We start from the raw sequence: 18,566 nt of genomic DNA, 5'->3' as shown, positions 1-18,566 counted from the left end.
TTATATTCAGCTAGTGACTCGCTCCGGCTTTGCACAATTGCAATACTACTACTGCATTAGAGCAAGTTCGGAGTGATTAATAATATTATGAGTGTGTTATTATAAGATAATGATAAAAATGGTTACTGTGGGTTTTTTGGCTCAACGGTTAGCGCTGTGAATTTAAGTAGGAGGTCCCGGAGTTCGATTCCTGGTAGGGCCAAGGTTGAGAAATCATAATTACTGAATTTTCTAAGCATATAATACCAAACAGGAGGAGCGACTTTATTTTATACTATGTAAAGATTAACTTGTGTATTTATGATATATAAACGTACATAAATCGATGTTTAAACAGGTGAATAGAGTCGAAATGACGTATTTCACAGTGTTACAGCTTTAACAGTGAATGACTCGTTATAGCGCTGAAAGCGAGATAAGATAATTTAATTGCTTAAATTACAACTTTAACGAACTCAAACTCGGTCCCCGAAAGGGAAGCCTTACCCACTAGGCTATCACGGCTTCAGCATCAGCTCTGCATTAGCTTTGGTCAAACACGCCCTCAAAAATGCCGACGCCCGCGCGAGGCCCATATCAGCAGCTATGCTAATAAAATGTAGAGTAAGGACTCTATGATCTGGTGTGTTCTTGTGTCACCGCATCAAGACATAAAGACCCTCGGCCGCCGGAAGTGCGTGATGCAATCTCGCCGTTTCCGCCCGGCATTGACTCCAAGCTTCATTTGTAGCGAGGCCGTCCAGACGTGTTGTCACTTTCAACGTTCACCGTCAAATAGACCTTAAAGCACTAGGAAGAAAAACTACCGTTTATTAATAAACATTCCTCATATTAGTATATACTATAGTTTAATAGTATAGAAATATCTACATGCATTTTTTGTATTTTAATTATAATTTATTATGGCCGATAATCAGATTAAGCCTTATCTCTCTACCATTCTATACATTGTACAAGTTTATGTGCTCATATATTTAGTGGTCGACAAAACAGTAGCTACAGTATGTAGCGTTTTTGGGCTCCTGAGAATGTCTCAATTAGTCGGTGTTAGTAAATAACCTAGTTTCAGTCGGGAGTCGTCAACATTTCTTCTTTCTATATTGGTAACGTCATGGGATTTTACCAATATATCCTAAGTAACAGATGGCTATTACTATTTTTACTCTGTGCTAATATTATATAGGTACGTCTTTTTTCTTCTGTGCCTATCTGATATTAACTAAGTAATACTTTAACTGTTTGCCTTTGCAGCCTATTGAAAAGCATAATTAACCAATCGGGGAAACATTAATTAAAAAAGGAAACATTAAAGAAAACATTATCTATTTTTATATCGATCAAGGTTTATTCATCTCGTTTATAATGAAGTTTACCATGGAAATGACATTCATGAGGAATCAACACGTCGAATGATCGAATAGATCAAGTTGTTAATAAAATGCCTATTTTCTGAGGAACTTATCTCAGGGATTAAAAAAATTAACTGTAGCTTCTTCCGCTTTTATCTGTTTTGCAAAATTCCGCAGGAACCTTACGTTTTCGCGGGCAAAATTAGTGATTAAAAAACGAAACGAAACCAAGTACGGTACAAGTGATTCATAAAAAGTCTAGCCCAATTTAAGATGTGTAAATTTTTTTAAATTAGATATAGAATTGGCAACAATATCTGACTGACTGTTGATTCGTTATATTTTGATATTTAAGTACCTAATCTGTTATTCAAGAGGAATGTGCAGTACCCAGTAAGAATCTACATACCTACTATGTAATATTTTGTATGTATCTTTACATGTTATAAAACAAAGTCCTCCGCCGCGTATGTCTGTCTATCTGGGCGCGAAAAACTGAAAACTACTTAACGGATTGATAACCAAGTACGGTACAAGTGATTACGCCGAATATAGGATTTTTCTCATCAATAACAGTACAAATTAAATGTATGTATTTATTATTATAAATACATTAATAATCAAGATAGAATACTGAGGTGTAGGACTATTTTACTAAAATGTTCTTCCTCTTTAAGGAGATTTTTCAAAATTCCTTAAGTAGGTACTAATAGTAGATTTTTTTTAACAACACACGAAATACTATCTATTTATTTAATTTCTCAATAACCATTACATTTTTTAATAAGATTATATTATATACTTTCGATGATTCTAGACGGCAAAGTCGAATATCGCTCAAATTTAAATAATAATAATAATTGTTTGATTCAGGTAAAACCCATCTCAATACACGTAAAAAAGTAGCATAGTATTTTAAATGATCTCAAAAATAATAAATGAAATGAAAACATTAAAAAAAAATACAAATAAAATATAATAAATTACCCCAAAAGAGGGTTCGTACCCGTATAACCTACTATTTACGGTTTCCGTCGCGATGCACGGCAAGCCAGCTCTTTACAATAGGATTCTCCGGGTACTCGGAGCATACACCAAGTATTCCGTTCTTGGAATTGCGTATACGGAACCAGAAGGCTGCAACTTGAGATCTAATAAGCGCGAAATAGTCTGGTATTCTGGCATCGGCAAACATGTTCGACGCACTGCAGAATTTAGGCAGTTTCATCAGAAATCGGTAGGTGTATGTAATTATAACATCAGTGACGAACGAGGAGTATTAAGCAATGCAATATTTTCATTTCGTATTCATATCCCGTATGGTCTAGTGGCTAGGATACCTGGCTTTCACCCAGGAGGCTCGGGTTCGATTCCCGGTACGGGAAATTATTTTGCGTCCGCTATATTTTTTAATTCATGGAAATTTGTTTTTAAACCTTTTTTATAAGAGAGACTTCTTTCTTATAGCGAAAAAGAATCTTGTATCGCGATTCATAAATAACATTAGCAAAGCAGTATTTTTGCATTACATTGAATCAAATATAAGGATAATGAAATGATGCAGTAATAAACCTCAATTCAAATTTCAGCAGCGTACCTAACAGGATACTGCATTTAAGACGAGGAAGTGGACTTGCGCTTAGTCGAAATAGGCAGCACGGTACAGTTGCATCCCCCGTTGCGATGAATTTTAATGGAAACACTGCAGTTTATGGCACAAATATACCTAAGCGCCTGACAAAATTGCAGCAGCAATGTTTTAACAAACATTTTTTACTTGATGGACGTTTAGGAACCGAGTTCGAATTTCGGCACGCACCTGTAACTTCTCTAAGTTAAGTGCATTTTAAGCAATTAAATAGGTGAAGGAAAACATCGTGAGGTAACCTGCTATATTGTTTGGCGTGTAAATTTCCACCAATCCGCACTTGGCCATAATGGTGGACGACGGGCGACGGCGTGGCCTAAACCGTGCTTATTCTGAGAGGTCTGTGCTCTGTTGTGGACCGGTAATGATCAATAATGGGACTTCAACAACAATATTACAAAGTATATTTTGTTTATACGAGCCTAGGCATTTTTCGGTAGGTTCCTGACTCTTCAGCTACCATCCACCATCCATTTGACGACCTTGGCGCAACGGTGAAAGCTGCGAATTTAAGTAGGAATTATCGGGTTCGATTCCCGGCAAGGCAATTCGTGAATTTATAATTTCTGAATTTTCTCTGGTCTGATCTGGTAGGAGGCTTTGGCTGTGGCTAGTTACCCTGCCGACAAAGACGTGCTGCTAAGCGATTAAGTGTTCCGGTGCGATGTCGCGTACAAACCGATTAGGGGTTTGACTACCTTACTCCCTAAAAGGTTAGCATCTTAGATTACATCATTACTTGCAGTCAAGGGCTAACTTGAAGTGGAATAAAAACCATCCTGGAAAGTCCGATTCTGATGCTTCTTTTTTCAATACAAGATATGACTTCAAAGCAGTTGTTTAGATATTTTTAGGTTATAAGGCATCAGAGAGTACAGCAATAGTATGTATACATAATGGGGTTTAATCATTAAAATGTGTTAATCTTTTAAATATTTTGTACCGGGGAATGCAATTTTACCGATTTTCTTGTACACAAATCTCATAACTTAACTATACTGATTGGATTATAAGTAGTGTTGTACTTTACACACCGTATTTCTTAAAAAGGCTAGCCCAATTTAAGATGTGTCAACTTTTTTTTAATTAGATATAGAATTGGCAACAATATCTGAATTAAATGCTGCTGTTTCGTTAAATTTTGATATTTAATTACCTAATCTCTTATTTAAGAGGAATATGCAGTATCCAGACGAATAGACAAGGCTTAAGGGTGTGAAGAATCTATATACCTACTATGTAATATTGGGAATCAATCTTTACATATTATGAAACAAGGTCCTCCGCCGCGTCTATCTGTCTATCTGGGCGTGAAAAACTGAAAAATTACTCAACTGATTTTCATATGGTTTCACTAATAAACAGGATGACTCTTGTGGAAGGTTAAATATGGTTTTCTGTAAATTGACTGAAATATAACGATGTTTGTTAAAGATGTCATACCGACTTGGAGCTTTACAAGCGTACGCCGTGAAAATGATTGATGATAAAATAAAATTATTTTAACATTTAACATTTTTAAAGTAATCATCATTATCCACAAAAAAGCTATATCTCTAACTGTCATTCTAAACATTCTGTAAAAAACTAGCCTAGTCTCGGTGGAGCTGCTTGTTTGTCTCTAAAAATAAATGAAATCTAGGCAAAGTCGTGCCAAGTCTAAGGTTCCTTACTGCGATTTCTTTTTATTATAGTCAATGTTGTGTGACTTGGCCGTTGAAAGGTACACAAGGGTAAAAAACCAGGTGCTCCATGACACCATTGCTCCAATCTGTCGCCAGAACCCATTGACGATGGAAAATTGCCACTTACTTACAGTCTTACATAGGTCGTACCTATTCAACAATAACAGTTCTACAAATAGTATTTAAACAACATTATGTTAGATTACATCTATACCTACCTTTACTCACTACTGTCTAAGATGATTCATCAACATTCACCAAAACAAACCGTTACAGATTTTCATAGTACCTACTAGCTACTTGTGGATACATTAACTGGCGTATCCGTAACTAGCTGGTACTGTAATCACTATTCATGATCGATTACTCATTAATTACTGGTCATAAAATATTTGTAACATGACTAACGTAATAATACCAAGGCCTTGTTTTTTTTTGATTTGCTTATGTATTTGGATCAATTTGAAACCAAGGTCTATTTAAAATCGATAATGTTGATATTTATGCGCAGATTGATCTGCGCATAAATATTTGTAACTTATGACTTTATCTGAATTTTTTTTAACAACATGCCTCCAACACCACTATATGAAATTCAGCAAACTACTGACATAGTTTGTCAAACTTTGTGACTTTCGTTTCTCAGTACATAAAGACAAAGTAAAGTCTTCGAAAAATGTGTTTCTTAGTGAGATTTTCAAACACGCCAACTATGAACCTTCTCCGCTTCAAGCGATAAGGCCGCCTTTGCGCATATGTTTTGTTTTATCGTTTATTTTGTTAACCGGGCTTTCTATTTTTATGTGCAATAAAGACTTTTTCTTCTTCTTCTTATGAAGGCTTAGAATTGAGGGTTCAGTGGAGATAGCTATGCTCAGAGTATCACTAATCAGAAATGAAGATATCTGTGGTAGAACCAGAGCAGCATACTTACATAGCTCAACGAGTCGCGATGCTGATGCGATATTGAACGGCACGTAACTCGGGGAACCCCGATAGACACTGAGATCTCAAGGTACCAGAATGATGACCCTGCACTGGTATGCTTTGCGTTGTTAGACCGTCATCTTAGGTGTTCAGAATAAGTGCCACTAGACAAGCCTCAGGGAGCCGCTGGATGCAAGCGGCTCAAACCGTGGTATTTGCAACTTTCTAAAAACGCCCTATGTTGGACAGTGGTTGTGCGTTAATTGATAAGATTACGATAATGATCATCGCAAGTTTAGTCTGTAGGTTACAGGACGTCAATGTTTGCCAGAAAATACCTGAATACAAGTGGCAGTAAAGTAAAGTATAGATCTTCAAACTCTATGCTTAATCTGTTAACTGGTAGTGAAAATATCTATCGAAGCCTAGCCTTCTTTAGATAATAATGAATTTCACCTTAACTGCTATGTGTACTTATAGATAAGTATTTCTGTAATATTCCTAGTTATCGCGTTTCGCGTAGGTACCACTTTCTCCGTTTAGAACAGCTCTCTAACTTGTTTTTTGGATAACGCCTTGGATTCCAGACTAACAATAAGTCGGGTTATTTACTTTTTCGTACCTCATAATATATTAATTGCTTTTGTTATATTAATTGCTAAAGTCAAAAGCCATTTATGTCTGTTAAAAGTTTAAGCTATGAAATTGTATTTTGTATTTAAAAATTCCACTTCCTGACACTTTATCATCAAACAATCTCCAAAAATACGTTATTTGGTAAAAAAAAAGGGTATTTTTCTTTGAACCAAAAAACTTTACTGATTATAGGTAATTTATAAAACGACACTAGATTAAACTAGAATTCAATTATCTATCTGTTATCCAATACTGACTCATAAAGAATAATTTTATTAAGAGTTTTCCGAAATAAACAGTCATACAAATTTAAACTTTACATAACACTGACAACAAAATGTATTTGATTCCTAAGTAAAGTTTCGATTCTTGGTACGTTTCAAAGATATTATATCGATATATTTGACGGCATATTGGCGCAGTAGGCAGTGAGCCTGCTTTCTGGGTCCAAGGCCGTGGGTTCTATTCCCACAACTGGAAAATGTTTGTGTGATGAACATGAACGTTTTTCAGTGTCTGGGTGTTTATATATATTTTATAAGTATTTATGTATGTTATTCATTAAAATATTCATCAGTCATCTTGGTATCCATAACACAAGCAATGCTTACATTGGGGCTAGATGGCGATGTAAGTTGGCGAATAAAAAAAATAATATCCGTCTTCAGCAGTGCATAGAGGGTATGCACAGGGTATGCAGATGATATAAAATGAAAAAATCTCCAGTACGAGTTAGAAAAAAACTTAAGGATAGGCATATATAACTCGTACTGAAGATTTTCTTCATTTTATATTATATGCATACCCTCTGGAATGCATGGAAACTCTCTATGCACGCCACTGGTCTTCAGGATTCAAGCTATCCCTGTGCCAAGTTTAGTCAAAATCCGTGTAGTGATTCCGCTTAACATTCATATTGATACCACAAACAAATAAACAATCAGGCAGACATTTGCATTTATAATATTACTAGCCGTTTCAAGCCCGCTTCGCTGGGCGAATTGAAAAAGGAAATAAATTACATTTTATGTTTCATTTTTATTTATTTTTTTTATATTTTTATTATTCTCCTTTTTTTTATTTTGTATGAACATAAATAGGCCCCGCGGATAGAACTGTAAGCATCGATATTGTTTAGACTTACTCAAATTCCAAATTCCATCGATTTAGCCTGTATCTTTCATCCAGGTGATTTTTCTCACTAATATTCATTGTAACTTTCAATGTGCAATCATTTCCGTGCCTTTAAAAAATTAATAATAATTGACATGAAGAAAAAAAATTTGAAATGAGCATTGAAAGTTTAAGTTAAAGTCATTGCAAGTCTCATATGTGAAGTTGAAATCTGTCTAGGTTCAAGTGCGACGAATTTTCTGTTAACTAAAATTTTCTCCGTGACATCAATTTTTTATAGAAAATTAATTGTGCATGTTTTTTATGAATTCTATTGGAATAAGTAACTAAATTTCTTTTCCACATCTCATGTGCTTGGAAAATGCATTCATTTTAATCTATTACATTTCCGCGATCCCGCAATAAAAGAATTCGTCGGTTATGTAGTCTGCAAAAGTAAAATGAATGTAAAATTTTTAGTCCGTTGATTGGATAGCTACATGTAAAGTTAAGTTTTTGAAACCTCTCAATAACTTTTTCTCCGCTGCCAAAAAGACGATTGTTGTAAGGAAATACACGAATATCCCTACATACACGAAGATCCCCACCAAATTTGGAGTCTGTAGAAGTTACAGGTTAGAAATAAAAATTTTAGATTTTAACACCCACCCCCGCAATTCCTGTCGGAAGTAGACTTTATTGAAATCCATTTTGAGATGTTCTTTATGTGAATAATAAAAGATTCCTACCATATTTAGAATTTTTAGAAGCTATATTTCGAAATTGAAATTTTTTATTGTTAACACCCACCCCCGCGAACCTTATTGGAGGTGATTCATTGTAAAATCCGCTCGAAGATCATTTTTATATTACATATAGAACACTCTCACTAAATTTGGAGTCTATAGGAGCTATCGCTTGGAAATTGAAAATTTTCATTGTTAACGCCCCCGCAATCTTCTTTGGGGTGGGATATCGTAAAATTTGTTCATAAATCATTTTTACATCACTTATAGAAAATTCCTACAAAATTTGGAGCTTGTAGGAGCTTTAGCTGGAAAATTAAAAATATTAATTGTTAATACCCACCCCCGCAACTCCCTGTGGGGTGAGCTATCGTAAAATTCGTTCATAGCCTATTTCTACACCTCTTACAGAAGATTCCTACCAAATTTGAAGTCTATAGGAGCTATAGTTTAAAAACGGGAATTGTTCATTGTTAACGCCCCCGCAATCCCCTTTGGGGAATGAATTTCTTAAAATCTATTCATAGCTGACCTCTACATAGCAAAAGTAATATTCCTACCAAGTTTCACGTTTCTAAGTCTTATGGTTCCCGAGATTTCGTGGTGAGTGACTATATCGATGGGAATTCTTCGATTATCATCGAAATTTTTAACTTTTTATCAGGCTTTTTTAAAATTTTCTTACATACAAAACTTTCTCCTGACAATTCTGAAGATAAAAAAAAGCCCAATTGGTCCAGCCGTTCTCCACTACCGTGAGTAGATACTTAGCTGAATGTAAAAAACCATAATCCGTTTAATACACTCTGTTGAAATCCATGAACACAAAAGAATCAAGAGAAAATGCTTATCTTTTGTTTTTATTAGCGGGATAAATGTTCATAAAAGTAAAACAGCAATAAAAAAATGAAGGAATGTTGGAATTCAAAAAATAGATAGCAATAAACCATCTAGGAAAAATTTCGCATCGAATGGTGGTAGTTTCATGTCGATACGATCAGTGGTTTATGCGTGATTGAGTCTCAAACGAAGACCATTTTCATTATATATATATAGATAGGTTGATAATAAAGTAGCATTTTGTAATAAGAATTTGTTTTAATAATACTCTTCTATAATAAATCTTACAGCAGCAGACAACGCCGCCGCAGCTACCCCAGTCGTGTGTATGTTGCATTCGTCCCGTGGTATGCGGTTGAAATTGTCCACCTTTTTCCAGAAGAGGGATCGTCGTTTGACTTGCATATTCTGAGAGTAACAGCCATCTCGAGTTTTGAACTTAAGAATATTGTCCAGCCAATGGCGACGAAGGAACTGAGTGTGTCCGTCAATTGTGCATACACCAACTAGAACATTTTTTTTTAAAGAATAAAATTTACTTTACTGCACGCAACCTAACACAAATTTACACAAATTTGTAGGCATGCAAAGGAGGTCTTATAGCTGCAAGCAAACTTGGAACCTTTTATTTTATTAGAGAACCACCGACCAGCGGCCAAAGACCCTTTTAAGTTTAAAATAATAATATACTACGACAATACACACCTAGCCCCAAACTAAGCGTAGCTTGTGTTATGGGTACTAAGATGGCATTTTGCTTTCATCGCACAAACATTTAGTAGTAGGAATAGAACCCATGGCCACTCAGAAAGCAGGGTCGCTGCAAACTGCGCCAATCGGCCGTCTGTATAAAATCCAATAAAATCAAAAGTACTATAAAATACGAAACTAATAATCCCACAGGCGCTTATGAAACGTTCATGTGCCATTTAAGTTATTTTGGTGATCGTTATTATAACAATATTATCTTGAAAGATGAAAAAAATATTGATTTTTGTATGGAGAAAGGGAAAAAGTCGGGGAATGTAATTAATAGTTGTATATCCACGGGTTAACTCTTGGGCGAAGAACATCAACCATCAAAAGAAGCGGTAGATACTAGATAGTTAGGTACGGGGGTAAATAAGGTGGTATACAAAGACTCACTGATTTCCATAAACAGATCAGGAAGTCCAAAGTTATTCTCCGCAATATAAGCCGCTTCAGCATGGGTAAAAGAACAAAGTTTTTTCAGCAGCGCCCTGTCTTCCTGCTGGGAGAAAATTGTGCACCCACGTGCAGAGCGGGCTACCAGCAAGAGAAAAATTCTGGAATTTACTGTTAGGTAAATAACAGTTGGTATAACTTGTAAAACCTTAATACCGTTGTTTACGCGCTCTACCGACTCCGATGTATAATTTCTGTGGACTAGACCAGAGGCATATCATAGTTTGAAAATGAAAAGGAATAAAATATTTATTCATTAAAATTTATTCATTTACAAAACATTATGCTATGTCGTTTCTTGGCTATATAACATAGCCAAGTAATAGCAATATAACATACTCGAACCTAAGGGCGGGTCGTTGAGGGTGACTCTCCTGTGACTTGTGCCTCGGCTTAGGTCCCCGTTTGGATTGTGTTTGGATTCTTGGACTAGAATTTAGTCTAAACACCCACGTAAGCGTGGATAATACCCTCGTCTGAATAACGTCAGAAAACTGCGAGTTGTTCACACATAGAATCAATAATTGCAAACTATTGGATCTGAGTTGTATTAACTATTATGTGTCAGCGGTCTGTTTCGATAGATCTTGCAAGTTACTGAGAATGCGAGAGGTACAATTGTGCATGGTACCTACTTAATACACCTCACAGTTTTGTGTGGATTTGAGATTTAAGCGTATACTAGCGGACCCCAGCGCTATCTGTCGGGCTGATTTGTGAATCTAAACCATCCAGGGTGCCACCAAAACGCATACCGAAAAATTCATTCAAATCGGTCCGGCCGTTTAGGTGGAGTTCAATGACATACACACGCACACAAGAAATATATATATAAAGACTAGCTGACCCCAGCGCCATCTGTCGGGCTGATTTGTGAAACTAAACCATGCAGGGTGCCACCCAAACGCATACCGAAAAATTCATTCAAATCGGTCCGGCTGTTTAGGAGGAGTTCAGTGACATACACACGCACACAAGAAATATATATATAAAGATTAGCTATGTTGAATCACATATAAAAGCAATTACTTACAACGTCTTAATTGCTAATAATTTAATGAGTGAATTTTGAAAGACCAAAGTTTATTTATTTAAAGGTTACCAGTTAGGTTAGGTTAGGTATATTTTAAGGTAAGGTACCTATATTTTGGAAAAACGGGATATTATTATAAGGCCTCCTAAGAATAATGTGCAATTAAATCAGATGGAGCGTTCATTATTACTTAAAACTAAACAAATTATTGACTAGTTCCTCGCAGTCCTACCTGTGCGTTAGAGAGTAACCAAAATTCGTTCCTCGTTTCACTATATCGTAGCATACGTCGTTGATGTAACATCTCGATGGCGAATGACCCATATTTGTAGGGGTTTTGGACAGAGACGCCAAGCACGCATCTATAATTGATAAAAAGTATCAACACCTTATAAATTACGCCCTACTGGGCCCACAGGCCTCCCAGATAGTTTTATTTTTATTTTCAAGTTGGACCTTGTCACCTGGTACCCAAAACCAATATACCTTTCTAAGCAACATCGTACCGGAACACTAAATCGCTTAGCGGCACGTGTTTGTCGAAAGGGTGGTAACCACCCACGGTCTTAGCCTAAAACCAGACGAGACCAGAAATCATTTCGATTATATAAATTCCGCAATTGCCCCAGTATAGTATTTGCCCCAATAGTAATCGATCCCAAATTGTCAGTCAGTCAGTAGTTTGTAGTAAATAGTAGGTATGTGCAATGTGCATGTGTGCTTGCACCACCGAGAGGTGACATCCACGATTTTAATACAAACGTAAAATCCGTCGCTTGCCAAGTGATGCAATTTCCCCTTAATGGACCCTTTTAAAGTTCACATGTAATGCATCTACACCAGTAATAAAAAAAATCTTACCAGAAATATGAGGATTCGGCACCCAATTAAATATATCATGCACTTTTTTCCTGTGCAAGCCAAAAGGCGAGTACATTTCTCTGTATTCATCAGTTGTGTATTTCTTCTCCTCAGTGTACACAAATTTCTCCAATTTCTCTACCCAGTATGATGCATTGTTAAATAGTTTAAAACAGTCCAGCACTGAAATTTTATTAATATGAAATTAGAGTTCTAGTGGTGTTGGCAGATTAGTACAGTTGCCACTAAACTTCCTCTTCAACTAAAGGAATACAGCGAAGAACGGGAAGCAACGTCTTATGTGCTTTCCAAGCTAGTTGATCATCAACGTCATATCCACCCAAGCAATCTCTCTCGTAGGAGAGATAAACTTAGAGCTTAAAGACCCCCTATGCTGATTCAAGTTAGCGGGCTCAACGATTATAACCACATGTTAGCGTAAGTAGTGCGGGAACTGACATCTCAACCCGCTCTCCTAGCTGATCATCATATCAACCTATTCCTGGCCCATTAAATTGTACGGGTCCACATTGAGAAGGGATTAAGGCCATGCTGACCTAGTGAGGATTGGTAGACTTCACACATCTTTTGAGAACATTATGAAGAACTCTCAGGCCCGTTGAAGGAAGCGATAATTTTATTGCTTAATACGCGCATAATTTAGAGGTGCGTGCTGGGATTCTAACTCGGTCCGCCGAAAGTGAAGTCGAATTTCCTACCCACTGGGCTATCACCGCTTCGGGTAATTGATCATCAACATCGTATAAACGTTCCTCACAAGCAAACTCTCTGATAGGAGACAGATGGACTTGGGTGCTTTAATACCCTCTACGCTGCTCCGATACAGGTTGGCGGGCCTAACGATAATAAACCTAATATTAGAGTATATAGTAAGAAGAAGAAGAAGAAGAAATACTTTATTCAAATCAAATCAATTCAAATAACATCAAAATATACATAAAATATAGAATAAGCAAAACAACAAGAATTGTAGGCATGCACATATAATATATATATTGTAGGAATTGTACATATAAATTCGAAAATAAATAAATAGACATACATAAACATGGATATAAAATAAATATATATATAAATACATATATATATAATGAAAGAAGAAAAATACAAATAATACACATTAATTACGTTATTTGTTCAAATCACTTCACTCAAAGACAGATAGTAGTCTTTAAGACGACACTTAAATATGGGAAGGGATTGACTTTTACGGATGTCAGCAGGAAAATTATTCCAAAGCACTACATCATTCAAAGTGGTAGAGTTACCGAAGAACTTGGTTTTGCAAAATGGGAGTCCTAGACGGTTATCGTGCCGAGATCGGAAGTCAGTATGTGAAGCAGAATCGGAAATATAGCGAAAACGGTATTCAAGGTACGAGGGTGTAACTGGATTATTTAGAACAGAGTACAAGAATGAGAGAAGATGAAGTTCACGACGTAATCTGATCGGCAGCCATTTAAGTCTAACCCGGTACTCCGATAATAAACCGATTGTAAGTATAGATAATAATCCGATATCTCAACCTTCTCTCCGAGGTAGTCGAACATCATACTATATTACGTATTTTTTACATGATGATTGGTATAAATACATTCGTCAAACACAAAAACTACGGCGTTCCGCGCCTGGTCTAGTAATAAATTGGATATACAAACATTACTTTTATTGAAATCGGTTTTACTGACGACCGACTAATGGCGGTATAACCATTCTTTGTCCAGCTGGTCCAAAATCAACTGACTGGCAACGGGCAGCAGCGTTGTCGGTGCGAAAGGATCAGCACTGCGATCACCAACCCGCATGCCAAGCGTGGTGATTATTGGCATAACTTTGTCATGGGAGACCTATAGCCAGCAGTGGACGTCCATTGGAAATTATGATGATGATGAATATATGGAATAATTACTTGTTGGATTCAATTCAGCTATAGTAGATTGTTTGAAAAATTTCAAGATCCCATTGTTTTCCACTATAATATTTAGCATTTTTTTCTTAACATTTTTTGGAATCGTTCCCTCTTTATTTTTTAGAGCGTGATCCATATTTACTGAAAAATTAAAAAAAAAAAGATTATATTTTAAATTCAATTTATAGAATCAAAAAATAGGTTTAGATCGACAGGACTCTTCTTCACTCTAATCAAGCTACAAGTAGTATCATTTCAAGTATGTAACGCATTATTCTTTAAATCACATTAATTGTGTACATGGTTGAGTGTGCTTGTGGATATGTGTGTGAAACCTTATTTATAAACAACACTGACTTTGTTGTGAATGTATACGCAGTGACAAACAACACTCAGCCGTGTTATTGTTGTCGATGCGTTTCAAGGGGAACCTTTCTACAGTTATTTCTCCTAAACTGCCTGCCTGGAAAAAATTACCTCTTACTGAATTGTATGTATAGAGTAAAATAATTTATATGCTTTATTTACTAGTTTACTAGTTTTTGACTCTATCGATTACATATAAAAATACAAAATATCCAAGCTTTTATCTTGATAATATCATACGTATAAATGTCGTAATGTTTAAATAACTTTGAACTTTGATCACGTGACACAACGATAACGATATATCAGTACCTAGGTACCATACGTTTCCGTCACAATTATATATAGTAATATACCTTACCTAATATAATATATATATATATATATATATATATATATATATATATATATATATATATATTTAAAACCGAATATATATTTATATATAATAATAATTTTGCATATTTTGTGATTATTTTTAGTATTTTAATTAAAATGCCTCGTAAACGCTACCTTTGACTTTTATTTGGATCACGTGACCCAAATGACGTTAAAAATATATTCAAATTCAAAATTTCTTTATTTATGTAGGCCTATTACAGGCACTTATGAAGCATCCATACATATATGTTTACGTATTTTTTTTGTTATCACCATCTCACAGTAAATTTATATGAAGCTAGAGCAATTCACACCCAAGCTTTTTTGTCGTTTAAGTAATCCTTGACATTATAATAAGATTTTTCTATAAGCTTACGTTTTATATAAACTTTGAATTTTAATTAAGTAAAAATATAAATAAATTCGGGGATAAAGAGGAATTGTCGTTTTAATTTAACTCAAAGAGTTAAAGACATACCTATTATAATAGTGTAGTGTCTTAATATGTCTGTGGCTGCCGGCACGCAGGCATTATTATAGTCAATGTGCAGAATATTGTCAATAATATTGTGAGGTATTTTTAACTCTTTCAAATAAGCCAATAGCATTCGTTTGATGTCTACTTAGTTTTTGAGATGTGAAGTTTTAACCGTCGGTATTAAAATTTTGATAATAGTAAAAATATATTATTTTGCGAAACGAAACGTAGGTACCTAACAGACAATCGAATACCAACTATTTAGTTTTATCAATTTAACAGTTGGGTTTCTTTATTTTTTATGAACAGTCTCGTTTTCTCCCACGTGTTAATCGGAGACTTTGTAATAGTTGTGTTGATTTTAATAAAAATTAACATATTCTTTTAAACAATGTATCCCAAATTATGTTTGTAGTTTTTTAGATTCTTATAATATTTTATAGTCGGGTTAAAATACTTACCATTCGCCAAAAATAAACCAAACGCCAAATTAAGGTCTGTTTTGTTTTTATGCTGTACTGTATAATCGGATATATCTTTAATAGCACCCAAATACTTAAACAGTTCCCGCTTTGTGGGCAAATCCCACTTTGGATCATTCTCTGCACTTGTTACATAAAAAGAAAAAACATACAATTGAATACTTAAGAAGAAGCAATAGCTTAAACACGACATTATATGAAAACTAGACTAAACTTCTTCGACGGAAAACAAATCTCAACTGGCGGTTTTTTCTCTGATTGAAGCCGTTTTTATCCGCTGCGATAGATACTAAGGGCCCTCGCATACTACGCGGCACATTCGCAGCTAGTAACCGCATTGAAGCATCCCGGTAAGGTATCAAGCAACGAAAAACTTACCATACCGTAGAGACGACCGACAGCTCGTTGTGGTCTTATTAGCTTGTATTGCGTTTACAGTTTTTGCCCTGGTTGTACCAGTTCGAGTACGAATAACAAAGCCCTGGGTTCGATTTTGGTGGCTAAAAATCCTTGGGGTTTTCTGACGATAAAAGAACCAGTCCGTAGTCATGAAATTAACATGCACCGCTGCTGGATGTCAAGAAGTTTCATTCCTGAAAATCTTTAAGTCAAATTAATTTTATGCTTACATATTTTGATGCGATGAAAAAAGTGTCAGATATACTTAAGCTTTGCTTAGCAAGCGCTAGCCTGGACTGGAATATAAAATTACAATACTAGCATGATGTTGACTTCAGAGTTAAGTCGGAGAAAGTGCTAGTGGGTCATCAATTAAAAAAAAACCGTATACTGAAGATAAGCATGCCATACAGCATGTTATTTTGCACATTTGCGAAGGAAGGGTCCGTAATCAGTCGCAGTAGCATCCAGTAGTGCGTGAGGTCCCTTATACTGCTGAAGATGAATAAACTGAAGATTAGTTACATAGAGATTTCTCTTATTTAGGAAGTTTTTTAAACCCGATAGTATAATAGATATATGTTTTTGTACTTATTTTACGCATTTTTTCGGTATACCTAATATGTAAACCATAATAAAGAAACGGGCACAAAGTTTGAAGAAAAAATCAATCTACTTTAATTACTGTTTGACTCAAACACCTAAGTCATTGATAGGTTTCATTTCGTTTGAGAGAATTAAAAAAAGCCGACGCAAATTGAGATCCTTAACTTTTTATTGTCGTATATTTATTTATTTATTATTATATACACCTAACTCTCACACCCGTGCACAAAATAAATATAAGTATCTATACAAAGATCTGAATCTAATATTTTGAACTATTATTATATTATATAGTTTATTTATCTCTATGTATCTAAGTAAGATACATAGAGATAAATAAACTAAAATATACATTATATAAATAAATATTATACCGGGTGGAATACTACACCCCCACAAGGGAGACCAGACGGCAGGGGGGTCAGGGGGACAGATTAAAAAACCGGCGGACTATCCTAGCCGAGTTCAGCAACACCGTTTTGTGCTGCGAGCGAACTACCAAGGAACCCCAGTCGCCTCAGATCGCCAGAGGCTGACTTGGATTAAACCATTCGCAGAAATAACGATAGGGATTGTTTCAGTGTACCAAACATGCCATATGGCGGTAACTTAGATAGGTCTAGATACTTAAGCCATTTCTCTGTCCCAGCTCCCTCGAGGTTCTCGTCATAAGGAATCGTGATGTCCACCAACAACACCCTCGACTGTGCCGCCTATTATTATTTTTATTATTATTTATTATTATTATTATTATAAGTATAAATACAGTCGGTTACTAAAATACCTACCCGTGTACCTAATCGGAAATATTAATTAACGACGTGTGAATTAATCGGCAACATGAAGTACAAAATTAAATTATTACTGCAAGGTAAAAGTATTTTACCAATAACCAATTGCTTAAATCTTATGCGTAAAATTTATTATGCTTATCAACATTCTTGAGATTCATTTCCAAAATCTATGAGGGAGAAAATATATTCTGGTAAGAAAATATATACTCCCCAAAAACCTTGCATGTTATATTGATTCCCACAACTGGAAAATGGTAGTGTGATGAACAATAATGTTTTTCGTCAATCCGTGAATATCAGCACACTCGGGGTTCGTCAATCAATCAATTTAATCAGACAGACAGACAGACAGATGGCATAAAATTTTCAAATTGGCGTCAGTCTGTCTGTATGTTTGTTACGGCTAATCTCGGAAACGGTTGGAATGATTTTAACGGCTTTCACAACTAGAAGACAAAACAGAGATAAACAATTTTCCATCATAGTCATCTTTTTATTTCGAATCTCCTAAGTAGGGGTTGAATCTTATTCAATGTCCTATGTCCTATTTTTTATGGATAAGGAATAAAAGTTTGTATATTACTATTTTTATTATATTTATTATTATTGGTGGATGTAGTCGCGAGCAATCTCTTGTATTTTTAAATAATCGTCCCAATGCTGGACACAGGCCTCTTTTCTCATAGGAGAGAAGGTTTAACCCTTAACACCATTCTCGGAGGATTAGGGTGTATAATTTTTTTTTTCATTACGAATGACACGCACTCGTGAGTCCGAGTTATCCTTGTGCCACCAGAAAGCTACAAAATGGTAACCGTACATCGGGCTCCATCATACAGTTTAGCAGGTACGTGCTGTTGCGAAACCTAGCTCCCCACGAGTGTAGTTAAGTAGAATATTGAAATTATTGTTTTTTTCATTCTCGAATATTTGTGCCGCACTCGCAAAATATGAATGCCGACGAACCGAAGCAAATGAGACATGAAATAACGAGAAGCAAAAAAAAAAATTACCATGATATATTTTATGCCCAATTAGTATACTCCATATATAGCTTTACTCCAAGAATGTGCTCAATGTGCAAGA

General features: G+C 35.4%; 1 protein-coding gene and 1 non-coding gene across 2 annotated transcripts; one reads left to right on the top strand and one right to left on the bottom strand.

The window, feature by feature from the left end:
* Positions 1-2,662: 2,662 nt before the first annotated feature.
* Positions 2,663-2,734, top strand: Trnae-uuc. The gene has a single exon. It is a non-coding gene; the product is annotated as a tRNA-Glu (tRNA).
* A 6,463-nt stretch (positions 2,735-9,197) lies between these two features.
* LOC120623489 lies at positions 9,198-15,903 on the bottom strand. Its single transcript, XM_039889528.1, has 6 exons — positions 15,661-15,903; positions 13,975-14,115; positions 12,045-12,227; positions 11,416-11,545; positions 10,091-10,251; positions 9,198-9,450 (listed from the first exon to the last, which is right to left on the bottom strand). The coding sequence occupies exons 1-6, from the start codon at positions 15,872-15,874 to the stop codon at positions 9,203-9,205; spliced, it is 1,077 nt and encodes a 358-aa protein (XP_039745462.1). The 5' UTR covers positions 15,875-15,903; the 3' UTR covers positions 9,198-9,202.
* Between the last annotated feature and the right edge of the window lie 2,663 nt (positions 15,904-18,566).

The sequence above is a fragment of the Pararge aegeria genome, chromosome 4 (genome assembly GCF_905163445.1).
Source record: "Pararge aegeria chromosome 4, ilParAegt1.1, whole genome shotgun sequence".
NCBI lineage: Eukaryota > Metazoa > Arthropoda > Insecta > Lepidoptera > Nymphalidae > Pararge > Pararge aegeria.
Note: the sequence above shows the minus strand (reverse complement) of the source record. Positions and strands in the feature narration are given on the sequence as shown.